General features: G+C 37.8%; 1 protein-coding gene across 7 annotated transcripts in view; it reads right to left on the reverse strand.

Annotated features, from left to right (window-relative positions):
* Window positions 1-4,771: 4,771 nt before the first annotated feature.
* The window catches only part of ELAVL2 (ELAV like RNA binding protein 2), a gene marked incomplete at both ends in the record, with an annotated part of 129,145 nt that continues 111,970 nt past the window's right edge, over window positions 4,772-21,946 (reverse strand). For 3 of the 7 annotated variants that reach the window (XM_082843391.1, XM_082843394.1, XM_082843392.1), the window contains 4 exons: window positions 4,772-5,102; window positions 5,701-5,739; window positions 13,109-13,334; window positions 16,666-16,819. In XM_082843391.1, the coding sequence (XP_082699517.1) occupies window positions 4,772-5,102; window positions 5,701-5,739; window positions 13,109-13,334; window positions 16,666-16,819 (750 nt within the window). The remainder of the gene's footprint in view (window positions 5,103-5,700; window positions 5,740-13,108; window positions 13,335-16,665; window positions 16,820-21,946) is intronic. The other 4 variants (XM_082843395.1, XM_082843393.1, XM_082843397.1 and 1 more) reach the window with 3 other exon arrangements.

The raw sequence follows: 21,946 nt of genomic DNA on the forward strand, positions 1-21,946 counted from the left end.
ACCTAACTATTCACACAGCCAATGTCTTTATTGTGTATAATAACGTTTATTTTGCTTCAGAAAGGATATGGACAACTTAATGAACAGGAGAGCATCTCAAGATTGACTAAACTAAATGATACGGATGCCAGATTGAAAATTACACAAATGAGGGACTTCCCTGGCAGTCCAGAGGTTAAGACTCCACGCTTCCACTGGAGGGGGCGCGGGTTCAATCCCTGGTCAGGGGAACTAAGATCCCACATGCCCGAGGGGCACGGTCAAAAAAAAAAAAAAAAATTAGTAACAAATGAGCTAATAATCAATCCAAGAAAGGAAAAGCAGAATCTGTAAGAAGAACAGAGCAGGTTCACTCTTATGAGTTGTAAAGGGGTTTGTAACAACTACAGCAAGTTAGCTGGACACCTGCTTCCAGGTGGCATGGCAGGGTGGCTTGTCTGTTCTCACTTCTAAGTAACAGTTTCCAAGAAGGTAAGAGCCACATCTTGCTCATTTTTACAGACCCAGGACACAGCATAGATAACCAATAAACCTGTGCTGAATAACCAAAAAATACTTCTGTTTATTTCTATGAACCAGAACACCGGAAAGGTTCATTTCAGTAACCCCATGTCAACAGGCTACCTGTATTAATGTGTAGATGTTTTAGTCCTTCCAACCTGAAGGGAATTGAGCCCACTTTTGAAAATTTTCAGCGAAAGAATACAAACAACAGTAGAGAAAAAAATGAACCACTTGCTGAAATAACTGAGGCTATAAATGCTCTTCAAATAATAATCAATTCTGTTATAATTCTAGCAATACTTTTGTTCTCTTCCACTGTTTGAGGATCCAATATGGTAATACAGGCATAAAGGATCAAAACCACTGCCTCTTTTTTTTTTTTTTGTATTTTCTACCAACAAGGTATACACATACTGTTCTAGAAGTATATTAAAATGTCAACACACTTCTTACTAAAGTATATGCATTTTCTTATTTCTAGGTACCCCTCTGAGTGGGAAATTACAAGTTTCCACTACATTTTTTTGATCATCGCATAAAATAAGGCTAGGACACTTGCAATCTGTTTATTTTAAAAAAAACATTAAGGTTAAATTGCTAACACCTTTCCTCAAATCAGATTATAATAATGTAAAATGATGTTAAGATTCAAAATTTATACTGGCTAATCTAACACTGAATTGTGATAACCTGGATGATTTGCAAGCATAAGGTGAGAAGGAATTCTGAGGAAAAAAACTTATTTCCTCAAGCACACCAACAGTGTCACAAACCTTTACTGAGAATTTTCCCCTTATCTGCTCAAATATAAAAGAACTGCTGACATGCAAACCAGTCAAAATACTGATAAGCATACAAGAGGAGAGAGGTGAGGGGAGGATGTTCCAAAATCACAAAATTAGAGTATTGAATTCCTGTAATAAAAAAGGGAGCATGGAGATTTGAGATTAATTGCATGTTGGAAGAAAAAAAATTGTCTTGTCACTCAGCTGAGCTCTTGACTACTAAACTGTGAATTCAGGACAATTACTTTTAGAATGGCTTTTTACCAAAAAAGCTGACAGACACAATCAAATTAAAAGAAGCCATTTAGTATACTTTGTTTAAAAAAAAAAGAAAAAAAGCACTTCATTATCGTATCAAGTTTTCTTAAGTTCTACAGAAGTAGAACCTTTGTATAAAAGATGAGCAAGAAATATTTTCCTTCCTCCACAGAGCTGCTAAGGATGCTTACCAGGGCTGAATATATATGTGAAACACAGCGTTGGCAGAGTTCATGATTTGTACACGTGTACTACATACATCAACCCTAACCTAATGGAAACTGAGTTTCTGATTTTAGAGGAGTCTCTTGATAATCTGGCATTGGCAACAAAAGTTACACTCAACAACAGTTGATTCTATGGGTGAATTAAATCTTGCCAGTGGCAGCAGAGTAAGTTACCTTCCTTCTATTTGGTTTTTCTTTAGCTCAAGTAAATGTGTGAGGACAATTTCCATTTGTTTAAAGAAAAAAAAGTTAATGGTTATTCAATCAGAGGTATAGAATGATGTCAGCATCCAATTACCCAAACTGTACAACTAGCCAATGAAAGCACGTATCCCTATAAAAATTACCCATCGAGTTAATGTTTGCAAGCTAACTTATCAGAAGGTGTCATTCAAAAAAATTTTTTTGCACATTCTACTTCAATTAACATGCCTTTTGGAATACTTTACATAACACTGCTTTCAACTAAAGCTCTGAGGGAACCTCTTAACTCAAGAGAGCAAGTTTATTAGACTGAGCACAGGAGCCCCAAAAAATGTATAAAGACCTACTCACCACACTGTTCTTTCCCTTCAACTTTGTTTATTGATGTACTGAACATGAAAAAGTACAAAGAATCCAAACACAAAAGAAAACATGTACAGCCTCTTAAATACTCAACAGAATATATTTTCTATTCCAACAGATGTGAATTAAGTCATACTGTACAACTTCAAATAAATACCAGCCTTACATTTTATTAAGTGCTCTGATAAACACTGTAAAGTGAAGCACAATTTGCATGCCCTCTCATCAATGCCTTGGTTTGCTACAGTAGTATAGGAAAGAAGCATGTAGCTGCTGTTTTCCCGTGAGGGAAACCTTATTTTTTTTAAGTATATACATGTACTTTGTTTTTTAGTTTTTTTGTTTTTTTTTAAATGCAGGTTAACTCTGACAATCTAAATGCACCTAAGGATATGAGAAAGTGCTAAGCCAATTGATTTCTGAATAGCATTGAGTGGGTCAGCATGAAAACTCGCTTATTCACTTTAGCACGCGCCTCACAGTATATGTACTGTACTATACTGAAAATTTTTATAACTACAATTTTAAATAATAAAAATAAAACTCAACGCAACTGCAAAGATAATGTACAACTATGTTATGCATAGCACATTGCCTGTTCTAAGGGGAAGCATGTGAGCATCTCAGTTTATACAAAAAGCAGGACGTAACTATATAGTTCTCAGTGCATCCTGATGAAGGCATTTTTGCCTTCAGCTTTTTTGAAAATTTATTATAAGCTAGATGCTAATCAGAAAATATTTTGTATTTTTTAAAATTTCTTTCATACATGGTAAAGACTTATTTTATTATTTCCCCAAATAGTGGTTTAAGCATCATACAAAGTTAAATTTCAATAGCATACAGATATTTATGACTTTTGTATGAAAAATGTAAGGAAATTTGTTCAAAACCTATGGTTATACTCATTTTTTTTTACCACAAACATATTTATAAACGAAAATGTAGCATCACCATAAACAGCTGAAGCTAGACTATCTACAGACAAAATTAGCAACAAATCTGATGCACTGTAAATTCAAGTCCTCAGGACAACAAAAGTGATTAAGCAAGACCTCAAATAACAATGTTAATGCCATTTACAAAGGAAAAAACTGATACAAAAACATTCAAAACCTGAACATCACTTGGCATGTAAGGAAAAAAAAAATCAAATTAGCTGAAAGGTTCATAACACAAGGTCTTATTTACATTACACAAAGCTCAGGTGTTAGCCTTGAACATAACTTTCAAAATACCTTCAAATATATCCAACTCAGATCACTTTTGCCGATCTGCTGCAGTACAAATCATGTGCAACATCTTTTTTCCTTAAGACAAAACAATTCTTCAAACAATACTGCAAGTACATCACTAAACACCATGAGCTCTATCTGAAGGGATTTCTTTAGGAAGAACAGATTTTTTTTCCCCCATCTCGTGGTAATTTAAACTTCTTGCCTGCTCTTATATATTCTTTTGTAAATTTTTTTTGTTTCAAAATCACAAATCAATGTGAGCCACCTATCACATAATAACCAGGATGATCAGACGCTCCACTGGTGATTACAAAAACGAAACCAGCAGTGTTCCCCCATTGATTCTACTCCTTTCATACAAAGATCTCAAAAGTATTTTCTACATCATAAATCTTTCTAAATTTTCCAACCACTGCAAATTTCCTGGTAAATTTTAAAAGCTCACTAGGTGTCATATGAAGAGATTTCTCAAAGTATTCAAGTCAAAATATTTGTTCCAGGACCAGTAAAAAGTTTCTCCAAATTTTCTTTTTTATAAAAATAGATGCTTTTTTTAAACCCACATCAAAGAGGCTCTTATCTCTTTGGCAAGGTACTGCTTTACGAAAAGTTCTCCAGTATTCTTACAATAAGCGTTTATAATGTAGCCCCCCTTCCCCAACCCAAATCATAATTACAAAATAAATACTGTTTTTAACTTCATAAATAAAAATGTAAACTTCAAAATACTTTTCTCAGACATAACAGCAATGCTTTCAATGTAAACCAAACACAAAGCTAATCAGAAAAAGAAAAAAAAGGGGGGGGGAAAGACACAACCAACTAAAGAATTACAACACAAAGCCTCAATATTTACTCACAGGTTCAAGGCAGTTATGTAAAAACAAAAGAAATGTCTTCCCTTAGCTGAAACACTTTAAAAGGTCCACCTTCTTCAAAGAAGGCAATAGAATGCAATGTGACAGGTAAAAACCCTGTACCTCTTGTCCATATTCAAACATAAAAGATATTTAAGAAGTTTTAATTCAAATACTAGCAATAAAAAATCTCACATATTTCTTAGGATGCTAAGTAGTCGTTTTATCCCATCTCAACACTGACTTACAAAGACATTTACTAATGTATAAAGTTTCTCTTAACTTGCCTTTGTTGTATAGTTTTCATATATAAATGGACTGAGGACAAGAGCTCATTAGGCTTTGTGCGTTTTGTTTGTCTTAAAGGAGACCTGCAGTACTCTGTCTCCCAGACGGTATCCATTGAGGCTAGCTATCGCCATGGCAGCCTCATCATAGTTTGTCATAGTCACAAATCCAAAACCTTTGCATTTATTGGTGTTAAAGTCACGGATGACCTTCACGTTGGTGACAGCTCCAAAAGGCCCAAACATTTGCCACAGGATACTCTCATCTGCGTCAGGAGCCAGGTTGTACACAAAAATACACCACCCTGTTCCTGGGTGCCCAGGGATATTAATTCCAGCCAAACTGGTCATTCCATCAATGGTCATTGGAGAAAACCTACTAAACAAAATAGGAGAAACACACACATGCACACACACACACACACACACACACGCACACACACGCACAAATAGAAACAGAGGTTGGTTACAGCAATGGACTTAATTCTTTCCCCTTTCCCATCCCAAGAGTTTCGGTAACTCCCCTCCCCACAACAGATACATACAACTATTTGAGGTTTCAACCAAAGTCGGTGTGTGGCTTGCAGTGGCATGCTATAATATCATGGTACTAATAAGTTATGAAATGGCCACATATGCTGTATTGAAAAATATTACTCACAATAGCAAAGAAATAAATTTGGAACTGGCTTCATGAACTTAAGCAGGACTGGGGGCAAGAAGGACCAACACAGACAGAAACATGCTATAACGTCGCAATGCAAGAGAAAACAAATAATGGGGTTTTTAAAGGCCAGGTGGCATCCAGTGGTATAATAATATTCCTTGAGTCAACCGTGCTTCAAAAACAGCTTTTCATTAGGCTGTACATGCAAAAGAAAACCCAACACAAACTTATGAAGGGTGTCACTCCCCAAATCAAAGAAACTAGTCAATTATGGGAAGGGATTATGGTTATCATGAACCTCTATCATTACCTCTTTACTCCATAAGCCATATTGAGCAGATTGTCCAACCTGCAAAACACACATTTAGCAAACTTCAGTTTTTAATTTTTCCCCTTGATGTCCAAGAAAGCTGGGCCCGTTACTGCCATCTTCCAAGGGGATTTTTATATATTAATTGTATGTGAAGTCTCAGAACAGTGGGTCTTCTTACATTTCTGAGAGGACGGTACCCACTGCCATAATACAGTAGCTCTTCCAATGGATATAGTTTCTCTCTACAAAGGTCAGGGAAATCACTGGTGGTCATCTGAGGAAACCCTTTCAAGAGGAAATGTGGAGGCTCTGGAATACTTAACATTTGGGTTCTCACCTTTTGCAGGCAAGTTCTAAGCACTCCACATGCACCTACATGTCCTTATATTATTTTTAGTTTTCAGAGCTATTAGTTCCTGAGTATCATAAGGCACTCAGATTAAGGGACTTGCTCAAGGCCAAAGAGTTAGGAAATGGTGGCATCGATATTCAAATTCTGCAGTTTACACAGAATTCCATAAATTTCCCTTCAACCCCCCAAATACAAAGGACTTTCATTTCTTAAAATCAAAGTGGTGTTATTATAGGTAAAAAGAACCTTATAGACAACCTCAGCTGAACCTCCCATTGCTCAATGTATTCAGCTGAGGTCCACAGAACCTAAGACGACACTCACTGAGCAACAAAGCAAGGACTTCAGACCCCAGTCTGACGCTTATTTTGATTGTCCTACAAGAAGTATAGTCCCACTACTCAGGGTGTAAGAAGCAGGTAGATAGAAACAAACTTAAGTGAGCTTCTCTTAACAGTTATTTTTTTTACGAAGTAGATGGCGGTGGGTGGGTACTCTTTAAAACTCTCTACCCTTTTCCTGTTTCAAAAATTAAATTGATGTCTTTAAGCACTTGATTCTTCTTGCTTTATCAGTTTCAAAGAGACCATTCCAATGTTCCACATTTGTGCAATGAGTACCAGTCAATGACGTGTGTTTAGAGGAGGTAGGCATAACTGAATACCTCAGCTGCCACAATGTTCAACACTCTCCAAGGAAGACCCTGGGTCAGGAGAACATTTTTTTCTTTAACAGCCATGAACAGTTAAGTTTGAAAAATGTTTCAACCTTATTGTCTAACCTGTGGCCTCAAGTGAGGCTAGAGCACACATGAGAAAGCAACTCCTCCTAGTTTCATAAAAGCCTCAAGACGCCTCCTTCTGGTCTTTCAGAACTGGACAAAGAATCTTCACAGGTTCCTATTCCCAATTACCTCTGCACATTTGTGTGTTTCGTAAAATTAAAAAGAAAGAACCGAGCTGACTGTAATGCAAAGTACTATTAAAAAAAAAAAAAAGGAACAAATCACAGTGACAAAGGAGCCTCATCTGTGTGTGGTGTGTGCCTTGTCCCTCTACCCTCTCAGGAGCAGGGACAAGTTCATTACTCATCGTACCACTAATCATGGAGCACAGACAGATTGGGTCACTACAGGTTTACAGTTAGTATCTGTTGACTGAATCAAAGCATTGAGGTTACTAACATTACCCTTAACTACTTAATCCAGAGTAAGAACTATCAGAAGGGCAGACTGGGGAGCCTGTTTGCACATGCAAGGGAGAGAGCACATGTATGGAAAAAGTACACAGGTGGGAGGGGGATTTTGTTTTGTGCAGAGGTAATGAGTATACTCAAAGATGCCATACCCTTATACTCCAAAGTAGAGGCCACAAATACCAGAAATAAGGATGCAAACAAATTAGTATCATCAACAATAAAGTAATCTGATATAGATAATTTCATAGAATTGCTGAATGATCAATACAGAATGCATTTGGCATATGACACCAGTAGAACAGAATAGCATATTGAGGTCTGCTTCCAAAGTACTCAAAGGCTCAGATGCAGAGACACCAAAACAGAGTCACATCATCTCTGCCCATTAATTGTGCAGACTCTATCACCACCAGCTTAGGACACTAAGCAAAAGTCCAGAGACAGGATCTCCTAAGCAAGTTTTCAGTATTTTCTAAGTAGGGTAGAAACCAAAACTGCCCCAGAAGTGGATTACATGTGTTAAAAGGAGAGATATCTCATTTCTCACTCTCCACCCCAGGATTCTCCAGGCAGGAGGCCTAGGACTTTTATACTAGGATCTCTGAGGACCCTCTCAATGAGCCTCATATTTGCCCTACCTGTGAAATCCTGTGTGATACCACAATCCTGCCCACTGATATCTTCACTCAATATTCACTTTAGAAAAAATTCAATCTTATGCAATTCAAGCCAAGTTATCTGCCTCTCCCTCTCTCTCTTTGCTCTCCCTGCCCCTCCCTCCTCTCCCATCAACAAGGAGGAACATGGCACCTAAGAAACAGGACCTAGGCAACACTGAAAACCCCCGCCTGCCCACCGTTGGACCTAGCAGTTTACCCTGCTCTCAGTGCCACACACCCACAGGAGCTGGGAGAAGGCAGTGTGTGCTCCACTAGGGCACCATGTACCCCAAGCCTTGTAGAAGTTGGAAAACTGTCAATTAGGCAGTTAGCTCAGACACAAGGACCACTATTACTCTCCAGAATTATACATTTTTTCTGGGTCTGTCCAGAGTTCAGGGACAGCCATCTTTTGCATGTGATCATTTAATGACAGAAGCCAATTTTTAGTGGAGACCAAGTTAATAGCCTCCAGAATGACCTAGGAGGGGTGTGTGTGATGATATACAGCTGTATGGCAAATAAATATTAAAGTGTCCAATACAAATTTTTTCTAATTTAAAAATAAAGTATTCTTTACTCATATTGAATAAATGTACTGCATCCAAAGCCCTCACTCAGTCCCCATGCATCACATACTCTCCTGAGGGAAGACTGAGCAGTCCTCAAAGGGAAAGTGACACAGTCACCTGTTCTTCAGCATGGGTATAATCCACTTTACAAATAACACGTTAAGTGGATTTGAAGGATTAGATTTAATTAAAACAACCCTCAAAGAAGAGGTAGTTTTAAAAAGATTCCTGCAAACAACAAATCATCATTACCATCATCACCATCATCAGAGGGAGGATGACACCAGTAAGGAAAGCCCAAGTAAATAAGAAAAGAGAGAGTTGATTCTCTCTCCTACTCCTAGTACAAGCTACACTATGCGGTTAGACAAAATAATCTAACATGTCTCACATGAAGTCAGACAAGAAATTCCAAATTATCAAGATCATAATTTTATGACTCTTGCTTTAAAGGTATACTATTTACTAAGATATTATGTAAGTGAAAAATGAGCCAGTTAGCATGATTAGCAAAACACTGATATATTATTTATTTCATCCTTATTTTTATTTTCTGTTTATGATTAGGGTTTATGAATTAATGAATATAATAGCACAAGCCCCCATGTGCATATAGTTTATGACTACATGCCTAGTTTCTGATTATAAGTGGGCAATATTTTGAATAGAATATTCCCATTTCAAAGCTAGATGTTTATAAGTAGAGAGTGAAAAGAAGTTACCTTCCCAGTTTCCAAGAAATTTAGCTGACAGACTATGGGAGGGCCTACACGCAGGTAGAAGGGGAAATGTCAGTCAAAGTGAGAAATAAAAATATACAGAGAGATTACTAATGGGTAAGAAAAGAAAAGTCTGAACCCTACAAATAATGGTTCTCAAAACCTCACTAAAGATCACTGACCAAGATCTGCTTTGAATTTAACCCACAACAAGATCATCAACTCATCTCCTTATCTAATTCCTGTAAACAGAGGAAAAAAATTATTCGGGACGATTGATACCAGTTTCTTCCCAAAGTAAATTGTGATAGTGCAACCAGCACATGCCTTAAATGAAACTCAAATGCTGATTTAAAAGGCTCCTTTAAAAATGCATAAAGGCTTATTATAGAAGCAGGCACACAAGCCATTAGACTAGACTACATTTAATAAAATTAAGGCTGCTCCACAAGAAGAGAGATGAAAAAAATTTGGCTGAAAGTTTAATTCAGATACCATGTCCCAAAAACATACTTAAGGGGCTTGAATTACACTATCCATCCAAATAAACAAGGCCGGTCTTATTTTGAAAACTGTAGTCAATTAAATAAGCATATTAGATTAGCAGTGCTCATGTTAAAATAATTCTCTTTCTAATTATTCATATGGGTTGACTGAGCCATAAACCTCCCAAGTCCACTTTTAAACTTAACTCTTATTACATGGATTTTAATTTTTTTTAACCTTAAAAGATAAGGTACATTTCATAAATATTAAAAACATCCTTGGCTATTAATATTTATAACTTGTATTCGCTAATGTCTCTCAACTCCCGAGGCACTATGACAACATAAAAACACACAGTGCAAAATTTTCTAAGTGTTCGCAGGAAGGTGACAAACTCAAGGCTGAGAGCATGAGAACACAGATACTAGAGACAAAAGATCTCGGTAATGACCTAGGCCTGAACTACAAAAGAGCAAAATACCAGCAAAGCAAGCCAGTCCTTCAATTCAAGAGTCCTTCTGAGATGAAAGAAGATTCAACCTTAATTCAATAGAATAAGGAAAAAAAAATCAAGGTAATGACAGACCAGGTTCAAAGATATTAAAGAAAAGCAACCAAATACACAACAGGGTAAACTTAAAATCTAGGAATAAAGGCTCTCAATTTCTTGTAACACTGAATCTAAACCAAACACCTTCACTGAGCTCAAAGCCTAGTTCATATTTTATTATCTGAAGATGGATTATGAGAAATGGGGTGACGGAGACAAGAGTTAAGAATCTGAAAGTACAATAAACTTCTTCCCGATTTTCTGAAACCCAGTTTCCCTTAAAACAGACAACTCTTATTCCCTTTTTCCAAAACTTCTCTTTATAGTAGATAAGGAAAGTAAGAATCGCTAAGTTAATTACATACTGAACTAAAAGATAAAAGCACAGAATGGGCAGAAGATAATTTTTAAAATATTAAATCTGACCATCAGAACATCCTGTAAAGCTTTACCGAATTAAAAAAAAAAAAAGCATGCAGGGAGGGGGCTAGATGATGTTGAGAGCAGATGAAATAGCTATCAACAACCTAATATTTGAGTCACCTACATGCCTTGCCATTTCAATAATCAGGCATTCTCTTGGAGATCCTATCATTTCAGTCCTCTTGCTCAATCTTTCTCAGAATTCAATCTTGATTTTAAGAGCACAGTTTTACTCAGTAACTACCATAGAACAAAAACCAGAGGTTAAATTGGGAAACACCAAAAATAACAATTTAAACTAATACAGCTTTCTACTAACATCAAACATCTTGTATTTTCACAGTATTAAAATCAACCAGTAAGTTTCAAACAACTTTCCTCTACCTAATAAGCTCAAAATTCTTTTCTAGGCCCCAAAAAGCTCTGAAGTTAACTGGATAGGCTGCCTAGGAAACACCTCTAAAATTCCTTCATGCATGTCTGTGCTAAATTTGCAAAAAAATATTACTCACTTAAGATGCCACACAGGAAACCTACAGGCAGAGTTAAGAAATGGCTTTGTGAAATTTCTTTCTCCACAAGGGCGAGCAGCAAACAGCCCCATGCATGTCTTCCTCCAGCCCAATCACCAACCACCACAGTCAAAAGTGGCAGTGTTTCCTTTCTACCAATGCTTTTTTTAAACCTTACAAAGTTAAAGCAGAGAGCGAAGTGAACACAAGGCTTAGTCAACTGGGTACCAAGTCATACAGTTCCAAATGGAGCCTCTGACAGTAAACCCTCTTCTCCCAAGGCAAAAGCCACCCTAAGTAGGAAACGAACATGGTGTTTATGGAAAATTTCTTTCTCATACCTCAGGTGACATAATTTTTTTTTAAAGGAGATATTTTACTAATTTTTATCTTTACTCTCTTCAGCACTCTAAAACACCTGAATGAAAAAATGCATGTGATTTAAGCTAGAAAACATGTAACTCTTTATTAAGCTAAATTTGTGATTATATTTTTGGTAATTAACTATTTTGCTCCAGCAAGGAAATAAAATTGATATTCACTGGTGATAAAAAAACAAAACAAAAAAATACTAGCATGGAGGTTACATGGCATTATGGCTGCAGTATACCATATGGCCAAAAAGGATATTAAAAATGTTACGGAAAATAAAAAATGTTTATGTCTCTGTGTTCTGTTTAACATCTAAAAGTCACCATTCTTCTCACATGCAGATTAGGGATTTTTTTAAGTGACTTAATCTGGTTGTTGCCCCAGTATTAGAATAAAATTTGAAAAATCAGAATATTTATACCCGTCTATGAGACAGAATATCCTCTTTGGGCTAAAAATGCATGGTCATTCTATGGACTATAGAGAGGTTAGAAAACTACCACCCACGGGCCAAATCCAGACTGCCATCTGTTTCTCTACAGCCCAGGAGCTAAGAATGGTTTTTACATTTTTAAAGAGTTGTTTAAAAAAAAAAAAAAAAAGACACGCATCAGAGACCATGACCCACAAAGCCTGGAATATTTACTATCTGGGCCTTTACAGGGGTTTGCCAACCTCTAAACTGCAAGGAATAAAAACCTAAAAAGGGAAGAAGGAACTAAATTATAAAAACGTAATGTCATCACATAAGTTAGGTACCCTTAGTGGTGCACATATTATAAAACGAAGTAAATGAAAGAGCTTGACCTAAAAATTAAAACACAAGGGCTTCCCTGGTGGCGCAGTGGTTGAGTCTGCCTGCTGATGCAGGGGACATGGGTTTGTGCCCCGGTCCGGGAGGATCCCACATGCCTCAGAGCGGCAGGGCCCGTGAGCCATGGCCGCTAAGCCTGCGCATCCGGAGCCTGTGCTCTGCAACGGGAGAGGCCACAACAGTGAGAGGCCCACATACCGCTAAAAAAAAAAAAAAAGAAAAAAAAGAAAAAAGAGAAACACAAGAATAAGATCTTATCAAGAAAAAAACTAAAAAGGGGAATTTGAAAGCACTGGAAACAGTTAAGAAGACCCCCAGCATTCTGTAGGTCAGGGTTTCTCAACCTCAGTACTACTGCTGTTTGGGGCCAGATAATCTGTTGCTGTTGGGGGCTATAACTGTACATGCAAGGTGATTAGCAGCATCCCTGGCCTCTCCCACTAGATGCTAGTGGCACCCCCCACTCAAGCTGTGCCCACATAAACGTCTCCAGACACTGCCAATGCCCCCAGAGGGGCAAAACTACTCCTGGTTGAGAACCACTGCTGTAGGTTATTGTCCTTTTGTCCCCACCCTGGATATTTGCAACAGACACTATTCCCCAGGTAGGTTTTCTCTGTGCCCATAAGAAAAAGAAAGAAAACAACAATAATAATAGCAAACCGGAGACCCTGTCCGTAAAAGTACTGGACAATGAACCTGAGAGTTCTGAGTTGAGTAGCTGGGCATAAGAACCAGACCAGACTTACCTAAAACGCTGTGCCTGCTGAGCTAGTGGTCCTGGATACCTTCTGTTTGGAGACTGGTACAGCTGGGAAAGGATGGCCTGATTTGTTTTTTGGCTTGGATTATTAGCAAACTTTACAGTGATTGGCTCTGTGGCACCAGGAGGTTTCTGGCCATTTAGGCCTTTGATAGCTTCTTCTGCCTCAATCCGCTTGTCAAATCGAATAAACCCTACACCCCTTGATATGCCTATGGTAGATGTGGGTAAGGATTTGGGAAAGAGGGAGTGGAAGGAGACAGGAGGGAGAGAAGAAAGGATAAATTAATTTTTCCTTCTCAAGAACATGTTTTCACCCACATATAACATCTGCCACAAAATCACATGAGGAGAAAAGTTTTACCTTGACTTAGTAGCAATTCAGTATAGCGTTACAATTTTGTATTTTTTTAAATACATGAAATGCATTAAATTAAATTAACGCATTTTAAAGTCCATTACCACATGCTACCAATAAGCCAAGAAGAAGAAGAAAGCACACAAGCATATCCACGTTTCCTTTCCCCACCTTCTTCTCTCCCTCTCATGCACTCACACTCTTTAAAAAACTCAACAGTATGCCTGACTTGTACTTTTCAAATTATGCTACTGGACAAACAGTTCAGAAATGATGGGCACAGTAGCTCTTTTTCTTGTTACAAGGAGAACAGAAACAGACATTTGTTAAAAATGCTAAAAAGCTATGCTAAAAATATATGCACAGTGGTAGAAAAATATATTTCAGTTACATTTTTAAACAATATAATTCTACTTAATCATATTATATAGGAAACCGACCCTTTAAGAAAAATGTCTGAAGAGGCTTTTCTGGTTCCCTGAAGTTCCCCCACTGTTTTTAACTGGCTGTTCTTTATTAGAGAAATAATATTATATGGAGAAAAACAGGTGAAAGAGGAGGTAGAGTTTAAAAATAAATAAGATAGAAGTAAAGCCTCAAAGCTCTCTTTCTTTGGCAGCATTTACTTCTGACTACGGAATGTCATTCCCTGGCTCCCGCTCTCCCCACCCTGAGAGACAAGAATGGGGGAAGGCAGAGGGATGGCCAAATACCTGTCCAGCTTTTGAGAAATGGTAGCAGGAAACCCAACTCATTCCATTTAATTAGCTTAACAGGCTATTTGGGGTGGCCATAGCTGGCCATCATGAGATTAGTAGTTGTAGGGAAAGACTTTCTTGGCAAGCAAATTGGCCTTTCTTGTAGGCCAATCCCTAGTAGTTGTAGGGAAAGACTTTCTTGGCAAATTGGTAGTAGCAGTACCAGCTTGGGACTAGCAGTGAGAAAAGCCTAGATGATTCAGAATATGTCACTGAAGAAAAGAGTGAGAGGTTGTTAAGAAAGATAGGCTAAGAAAATGCACTAGACCATTATGATTTATAGGAACTTTAAAAAAGAATAAAGGTCTGCTTGCTTTACAATTAATACTGTGTAAGTTGAATGGCTTAGAATTTTACTCTAAGGTAGATGAGGCATTTTTTCCATATACACGTACCTCAGACAGCCCCTATCACTTCACCCTTCCTATTTAAGCTATACCTGCTGCACATTATTACCACCTGATGGCTGAATAACAAAATTGCAGGATTTTTCATTTTAGGTAAAGTGGATAATTTCACTCTGTAAGTCTTAAGTATAAAGATGAAATGGTGAAATGACAGCAAATCTATCCTTTCAGTTATCTATTAAGAATGAATAACCCCTAGGACTTGACTATTTGATAAGGAAAGCATTAGATAAGCAACGAAATGGCCTCTATATAGGATGAGTCATCTAAACCTATGGTCCTCAAACCTGAGCATGCATCAGTATAACCCAAAGGGCTTGGTAAAATGCCCACTCTGAGAGTTTCATTCATTAGGTTTTGGGTGGAGCCCAAAGGAGGGCTCCATTTCTAAGGAGGTTCCAGGAGGATGCTGATGCTCCAGGTGCAGAATCACACATGAGAACCACTGACTAAACCAGGAGGTGGTGAGATAAATCCACCTGTGAGCCTATATACTCAGGATGGACTTGCAGTTAAGAGATGGGCTTTCTGTATCACAGGTGAAAGAAATCTACTTTTGATTCACAAGTCCTCACTGAGAATGAATGAATGAAAAAGCATGAAAACTATGAACAAAAATCAGGCCATTTTTGTTGCTCTAAACAAATATATCTAGATTGCTAGGCCTGGATTTCTATTTGACCCCATTAGCAGTCTGTGTTGTACAATACACTGTGATAGAATGTATGATAATTACAAAATGCAGCTAAGAAGAAAAGACCACATTTGTATATACCTCACTGGACTAAATTTTCTCCATACAGCAAAACCTACAGGCCATTCTCCCAAGTATGTGAATGATGGCAGATATCACTTTACTCAGAACTCAGAAGTATGGTATTCAGACTCTGTAAGAGGTAAACTAACAGCACAGAGGGGCATAACATAGGCTGCTTCTGATCAAATTCAGATCAACTAAATTGATCGTCACTTGAAGAATTAAAAACTTGGCCTAATTTTACTCTGTGGTCCGTTGTTTCTTTAAAAAGAAAAAAATCACACATTGCAATGTACAACTATCTCCACAGGTACAATAATTATGAGAGAGAGAGAGAGATGGGAAAGGAGACAGAAAGAGAATAGGGAGAGTGAAGGAGGGGAGAAAGAAGAAACGCACAGAAAAAAGAAAAACCTATTTTCTTAAAAAACAAAGAAACCCCACCCCCCAAAAAAAGACTACTCACAAAATCTTAATGTGACTGCTTAAGTATATGGCATTATATGTTATTTTTCCCCCTCCTTACCATGTTTCCCTAATTTCATTATGTTTTAAAAAGAATATTGCTTTTACAATAGAAAAATATGCCGGTGCCTTATTTTCAAGATCCATAATCAAATCTATATTGCTAGTTTTTCTTTAACTCAAAGCTTTAGCAGAAGAGCTAGCTCCCTTACATACAAAATTTTTAATAAACATGTTAGTCTTCTTATTTTGGTTTGGTTAAAAGTAATATAAGGGATAAAATAAATTTTTAACATTCAAAATTTAAAACTCTTACACGTGCCTATACAACACAGCATGGACCTGAAAAATAGCCTTAACAGCAATTACCAGGGTAGATATAGTGTAATCCGCTCCTGGAGAATTAGCTGCACTAAACTATGTTTTTCACAAAAATAAGATTGTTTATTAGTACTTTATAAGGAGGATGGGAGCTTTTTTCACACAGCAGCTTGGAAATGAAGATTAATTTGTAATAATTATTTGTAATAATTATACTTATAAATTTATTACAAGCCACAAAACAGACTCCAAACCTGCACCTTTGCGGAGGAAATGACTCAAGCTTGCTCACTACACTCCACAATCTATTCTTATCCATGCATATCTATGAACAGTCCCAGCAGAAAACTGCATTTTCTGTCCCACATATACCTTTGATGTGTTCCACAGGTAAGACTTCTGTATGGGAAGGCAGAATATTTCACCATCTGCCAGTCGGAAAGCAGAAAAGATTGTCTAGAGCAGCTGCCTACTTACCAGTGACCTGGTCAACCAGAATACGAGAAGTAATAATGCGTCCGTATTGTGAAAAAAGTTGTTCCAACTCCTTCTGTGTCATTGTTTTCGGAAGTCCACTGACGTACAAATTTGCATCTCTGATAGAAGCTGAACTTGGGCGAGCATAGGAAACCTGGAAGAGAGCAATGAAACGTATATGCACACTCAGTGACCTCCCTTCCCAAACGCAAAAACTGCCTCAAGTTAGTTAGCAGCTTCTGCATTAGAAGTACACAACAAACACTGAAGCGCAAGCAAGTCCAGAGTGAACGGTTTCATTTCTGGAGAAATTCTCGACAAATGAGAAACGCCATTCCCTTGCATGGAGAGAAGACAGTATTTACCCCTGGCTTTGTAAGTGTTCAAAACAGACCAATGGTGCACATAGCAGAGTACTACTCATGGTAATAAGTTATCCTTGAGGGGGGAAATCCCCCTAAACTAGGGATTTAGGCTCAATCAGAAGACCAAGCTTAAAGATTCTAAATTCACCTGACACATCTGTGTGAACTGTTTTTGCACTTCTCCCATCTCGGGGGTTGGGGGTGATGGTACAAAGTTTCTGAAGAATTTATTATAAGTACTTCCTTTTGATTTATTCGAAAATAGCTATCGTCCTTAAATTGCAAGAAGTTGAAGCATGAATGAACTGTACCTCCCATTATCCTTTGCCTACTGTCTTCTTGTCCACAAATCTCTTTAATCTTGATTTTCAAAAGGTCTTAAGTCTGTCTATTGGTTTATTGACTTTACCTGCCATTTTAGGTACCCTTTCAAAAAGCTTCCCATCTTTGAGATATAGTGTCCAAATTTCTACCAGGAGGGAAGACACAACAAGTCCATGTGTATTTATCATCAACACTCTTTACATGAACTCCAGGAGGAAAGGAGCTGTATCTGTCTCTCTTATCACTGTATCTTAGCACATCACACGTGCTAGAATATCTGCTGAGTAAAGCCAGGATAGTACCCCATTGATCCTGTAGGTCCACAACAGTTTGCAAGGCACACGGCATTCAAGGAGAGTTCATCACGTCATCTAGATCTTGCCCAAACTGTGACCAATAGCTCTGTGCCTATAACCTATCTCTGCCAATTTTAAGTTAGTGCTGAGTCTCATGTGCTATTTTGACCTCATTTCCTTTAGTTTAACTGTAAGCTCTTCTGAACTGACTACTAGGACAGGACCTTCACAGTATACCCCATCTGCCAGACCATTCATAAAAATGGCCAATGAGTCTACTCCTGGGCTTGATTTGGTGGAGTACCATGACAAGATAACTTCTGCCTGTTCATTGTAGCCATTAGTATCCACCTTTAATCTGGCTCACTGCTTACTGCAAAACAAAATTTAAAAAATACCTTTTCAAGTTAAACAGTTTTTGATATTTGGTATGAAACACCAAATATTTTCTCTGTGATTTCAATTATGTCCACAGTTCTCTGTGTTATCACTATTTTTTTCTTTCCAGAAAAAAAGACAGGTTTTATAAAGGTCTTGCTCTCTTTCACCCCAATCCCCACAGTGTTAACATTTAATACTCTTACCCTTTATTCAACAAGTTTGCTCAATAACAAGTGAAACTATACCTGCTGTTCCAAAAGCTGTATTTGGAAGTCACATTAGCACTGTCTTATACTACAGACACAGGTAATTTGGAATAGTGGTGGAGAAAAGATAGATAACTATTCACATACTACTCCTTTTTTCTTTATGCCTAAATACTTAAGAACAATGAAGATTGGGGAACTTAAATATAAGTGAAAATTAAGAAATGAAAGAAATTTCCCAAGTGCTCAAAATAATTCAAATGGCGTCTAATCTTGGGACTGCTAAAAACTGATAAAAACAAAGCAAATTAACTATATGTGCATTCAGTGATGTGAATACACGAACATCCAATTTCTTTTCTAAAATACAATCCTTCATTACCTGGGTAAGCTAAAAATCCCACCACTCAGACACTCTTAGAATCTAGGACTCTAAGGCTTTATTTCAGTGGCAGGGAGCTCTCACCAAGTCAGCTGTTAGTCTGCTCCAGATTGTGTGACTGAAGTGTTCCCCTTATAAAGAGCCACTTCCCATGGGCAACAGAATAGGCACCTACACATGCTCAGAGTTAGGAGGTTTACTTCCAATGACTGATGAAGCAGGCAGCCTCAACACAAGCTCAAGCAAAGGTGACACCTCTCTAACCAATATGCCTGGGCTCAAAACCAGGTTTAATTCATTAAGGGCTCTTGAATTTGAACAAATTTTACCTTCTTTGTATGGTTAATAGGAATAATGAAATAATCTCTAATCCACCTAAACTGCTATTAGCACAGAGCCTAAAAACCTAGGTGACTATACTATATTTACCTCTACATGCATCTGAGAATGTAGGTAAAGACCTCAACCATTACAGTTGAGAGTAACCTGAGTCCCTTACTGTGTTCCAGAATAATTTACTCACGCAGTGACATTCACTGCTTTGTGCATTTCAGAGGAGTGTGGGTGGAGTGTTTTAAAAGTTATCCTAAAATATATTTAGGAAAACGGGTTTATATTTAGTGCTTATGTAAAAGCTTTGAAAACATACTTGGGTCAGTTATGTTATCTGCATTTTTTTTTTTCTTTCAGTGTCTGGTCTTCAGTTCACATTGCTTCTTTAATTCCCAACCTGTATTGACTATATTTTCTTATTTTCTGTATTCTCGATGCTCTGGCATTTGTGGCCTTGATCCTGGAGAGACTGCCCCTCCCAGGAATAGCTAATTCTAGAGATAGTAAATGACTCCCCCGTGAGGTACCTCTGATACACAAACCAGTCAATCCAGAGACCACACCCCCAACTCCTTTATCAAATCCTCACATCAAGCCAATATTCCTCCTGCTCTAAATCAGCTTAGGGCCAGGTAACTTACAATCAGGGACCACCCCTATAGACCAGAGCCCTCCAAAACTACTCAAACTACCCAACGCCAAACCTACTCAGTGTACCTGTCCTGCCTTGTCCTTAGCTTTCCACTAGGACCCAACAAAAGCTCTGGGCCATGCTCTGCCCTCTCCCCTCTGCCTCCTAGCCATCCCTGGTGCTTGCCCATGTGGCCTTGCATGGAACGTTGTGCCTGCTGTTTCTAGAGATCTGTTAAGTATAAACTTCTTCCTTCATAACAATCATTTATGTGTCTGTATGTAAGGTAAGACACCTGATTAAAACAAATCCCAGGTACATTTTTAGAACACAGCTACATTAAAAGGGCTCCAAGAACCAATAACAAACCTTCTCAAAATATTGTTTTTCAGTAACTTTGTCAAAGAACTGGTTCCTATCACCACAGGCAGGGTGATTGATTGTATAGAAGCTCATGGTGGTAACAATATTTCCATTTAACTTACATTTAGGGGCTTATGGGACTTCATCATTTGCAAAGCATTTTCAGATACAGTATTTTGTTTGTGCCTCACCACAACCCTGTGAAGGCACACATTCGTATTTTATAGCTGAGGAAACAGATATAGACAAGGTAAGTAAAATTCCTAAGGTTATACACAAGTGTTGAACTCTGGCTTAAAATTCTGATCTTCTGAACCCATGTCCTTGTCTCCTTTGTCCGGTTTTCATGCCACAATACCACATTACAGTAACTAGCTCATCAGTGCACTTGTTCTGAGAGTTTGAAAAATTAAATTAATCTTGATTGTTTCTTAAACACACACACACACACACAGTGAAACTGAGGAGGACAGACAGTAGAATAGGATGGCACCAAAAACTACGGTTAAGTCAAGTTATTTTATTTTCCCATTAATATTTTTTAAAGCAACTTTTCCCAAGAAACGATGAGTGGCCACTAATTGCAATTAACTGGAAAAACTACACATCATAATAAGAATTCTGAAATTAGTTTTATTACTTTCTAAGTTTTAGAATTCCATTAAATGAGCATTGTACCACCACTCCCCCTTGCCCACTTCCAGGAAATAAAGATGAAGGAAGGGCAACTTCTCTCCTCCCAGATCAATGTGCTATGTCTCCCCTCTATACATTTATTGTTTCTTGGAATTAAAGCAGCCCCCCCCTCCCTTCTCTATCAAGGATATCACTGTCAGCAACATCCTCCCTTCCAGGAAACGGAAAGTATTTCTTCCTCTTCTTCTACCTCAATGGATTATAAATAGAAAACATACTTAGACCAAAGTAGGCAGAAGACTTGCAATAGGATATGGACTTGTATTTTACTTTGGAGATTCAAATCAGTTTCCAGACCAAATTTTCTATCTGGCAATTATCAGCAATTCTTGACTCTGATTTTTCTGTGGGTCTGGAGCTCAAACTGGTGCCTGGCTTTAATACTTACCTAGAGAACTACTCTTGGGCTACCTGAAACCTCAAAGTGTTAAGTCTACCTTTGTGGTTCTTCAAGACTAAAATAAAACCCTATGGAGAAGACCCAAGACATGGTCTTGTTTTATGGCAACTTCTTTAGTAGAAATACTTCGATAAAATTGAGTTATTTGTAGTGAGGTGGATGGACCTAGAGTCTGTCATACAGAGTGAAGTAAGTCAGAAAGAGAAGAACAAATACTGTATGCTAACACATATATATGGAATCTAAAAAAAAATAAATGGTTCTGATGAACCTAGGGGCTGGACAGGAATAAAGACCCAGACGTAGAGAATGGACTTGAAGACATGGGGAGGGGGAAGGGTAAGCTGTGACAAAGTGAGAGAGTGGCATGGACATATATACACTACCAAATGTAAAATAGATAGCTAGTGGGAAGCAGCCGCATAGCACAGGGAGATCAGCTCAGTGCTTTGTGACCACCTAGAGGGGTGGGATAGGGAGGGTGGGAGGGAGGCACAAGAGGGAGGGGATATGGGGATATGTCTACATATAGCTGATTCACTTTGTTATACAGCAGAGACTAACAGATCATTGTAAAGCAATTATACCCCAATAAAGATGTTTAAAAAAAAAAAAGAAATACTTTGATACAATGAACCTCCAGCATATGTTCCAGTGGGGTCAAAATAGCTTCTACTTTCACCAAGTGAGAGCTGTTCTCCAATCTACATTCACCGGATTAATAGATAGGTTTGGATTTTACATTTTCACTGCCATTTAAACAGGTAAATATTTAATGCCTGAGGAGCAAGGTTATGAAATATCAAAACTACTAAGTGAAGGATCTAATTTAAGAGGCAGCCAGAGAGTCTTCAATTTAAATATTTAAAGATGATACAGAAAGTACAACACTGAATACCAATCT

Source organism: Leucopleurus acutus (genome assembly GCF_964270905.1).
Source record: "Leucopleurus acutus genome assembly, chromosome: 7".
Classification (NCBI taxonomy): Eukaryota; Metazoa; Chordata; class Mammalia; order Artiodactyla; family Delphinidae; genus Leucopleurus; species Leucopleurus acutus.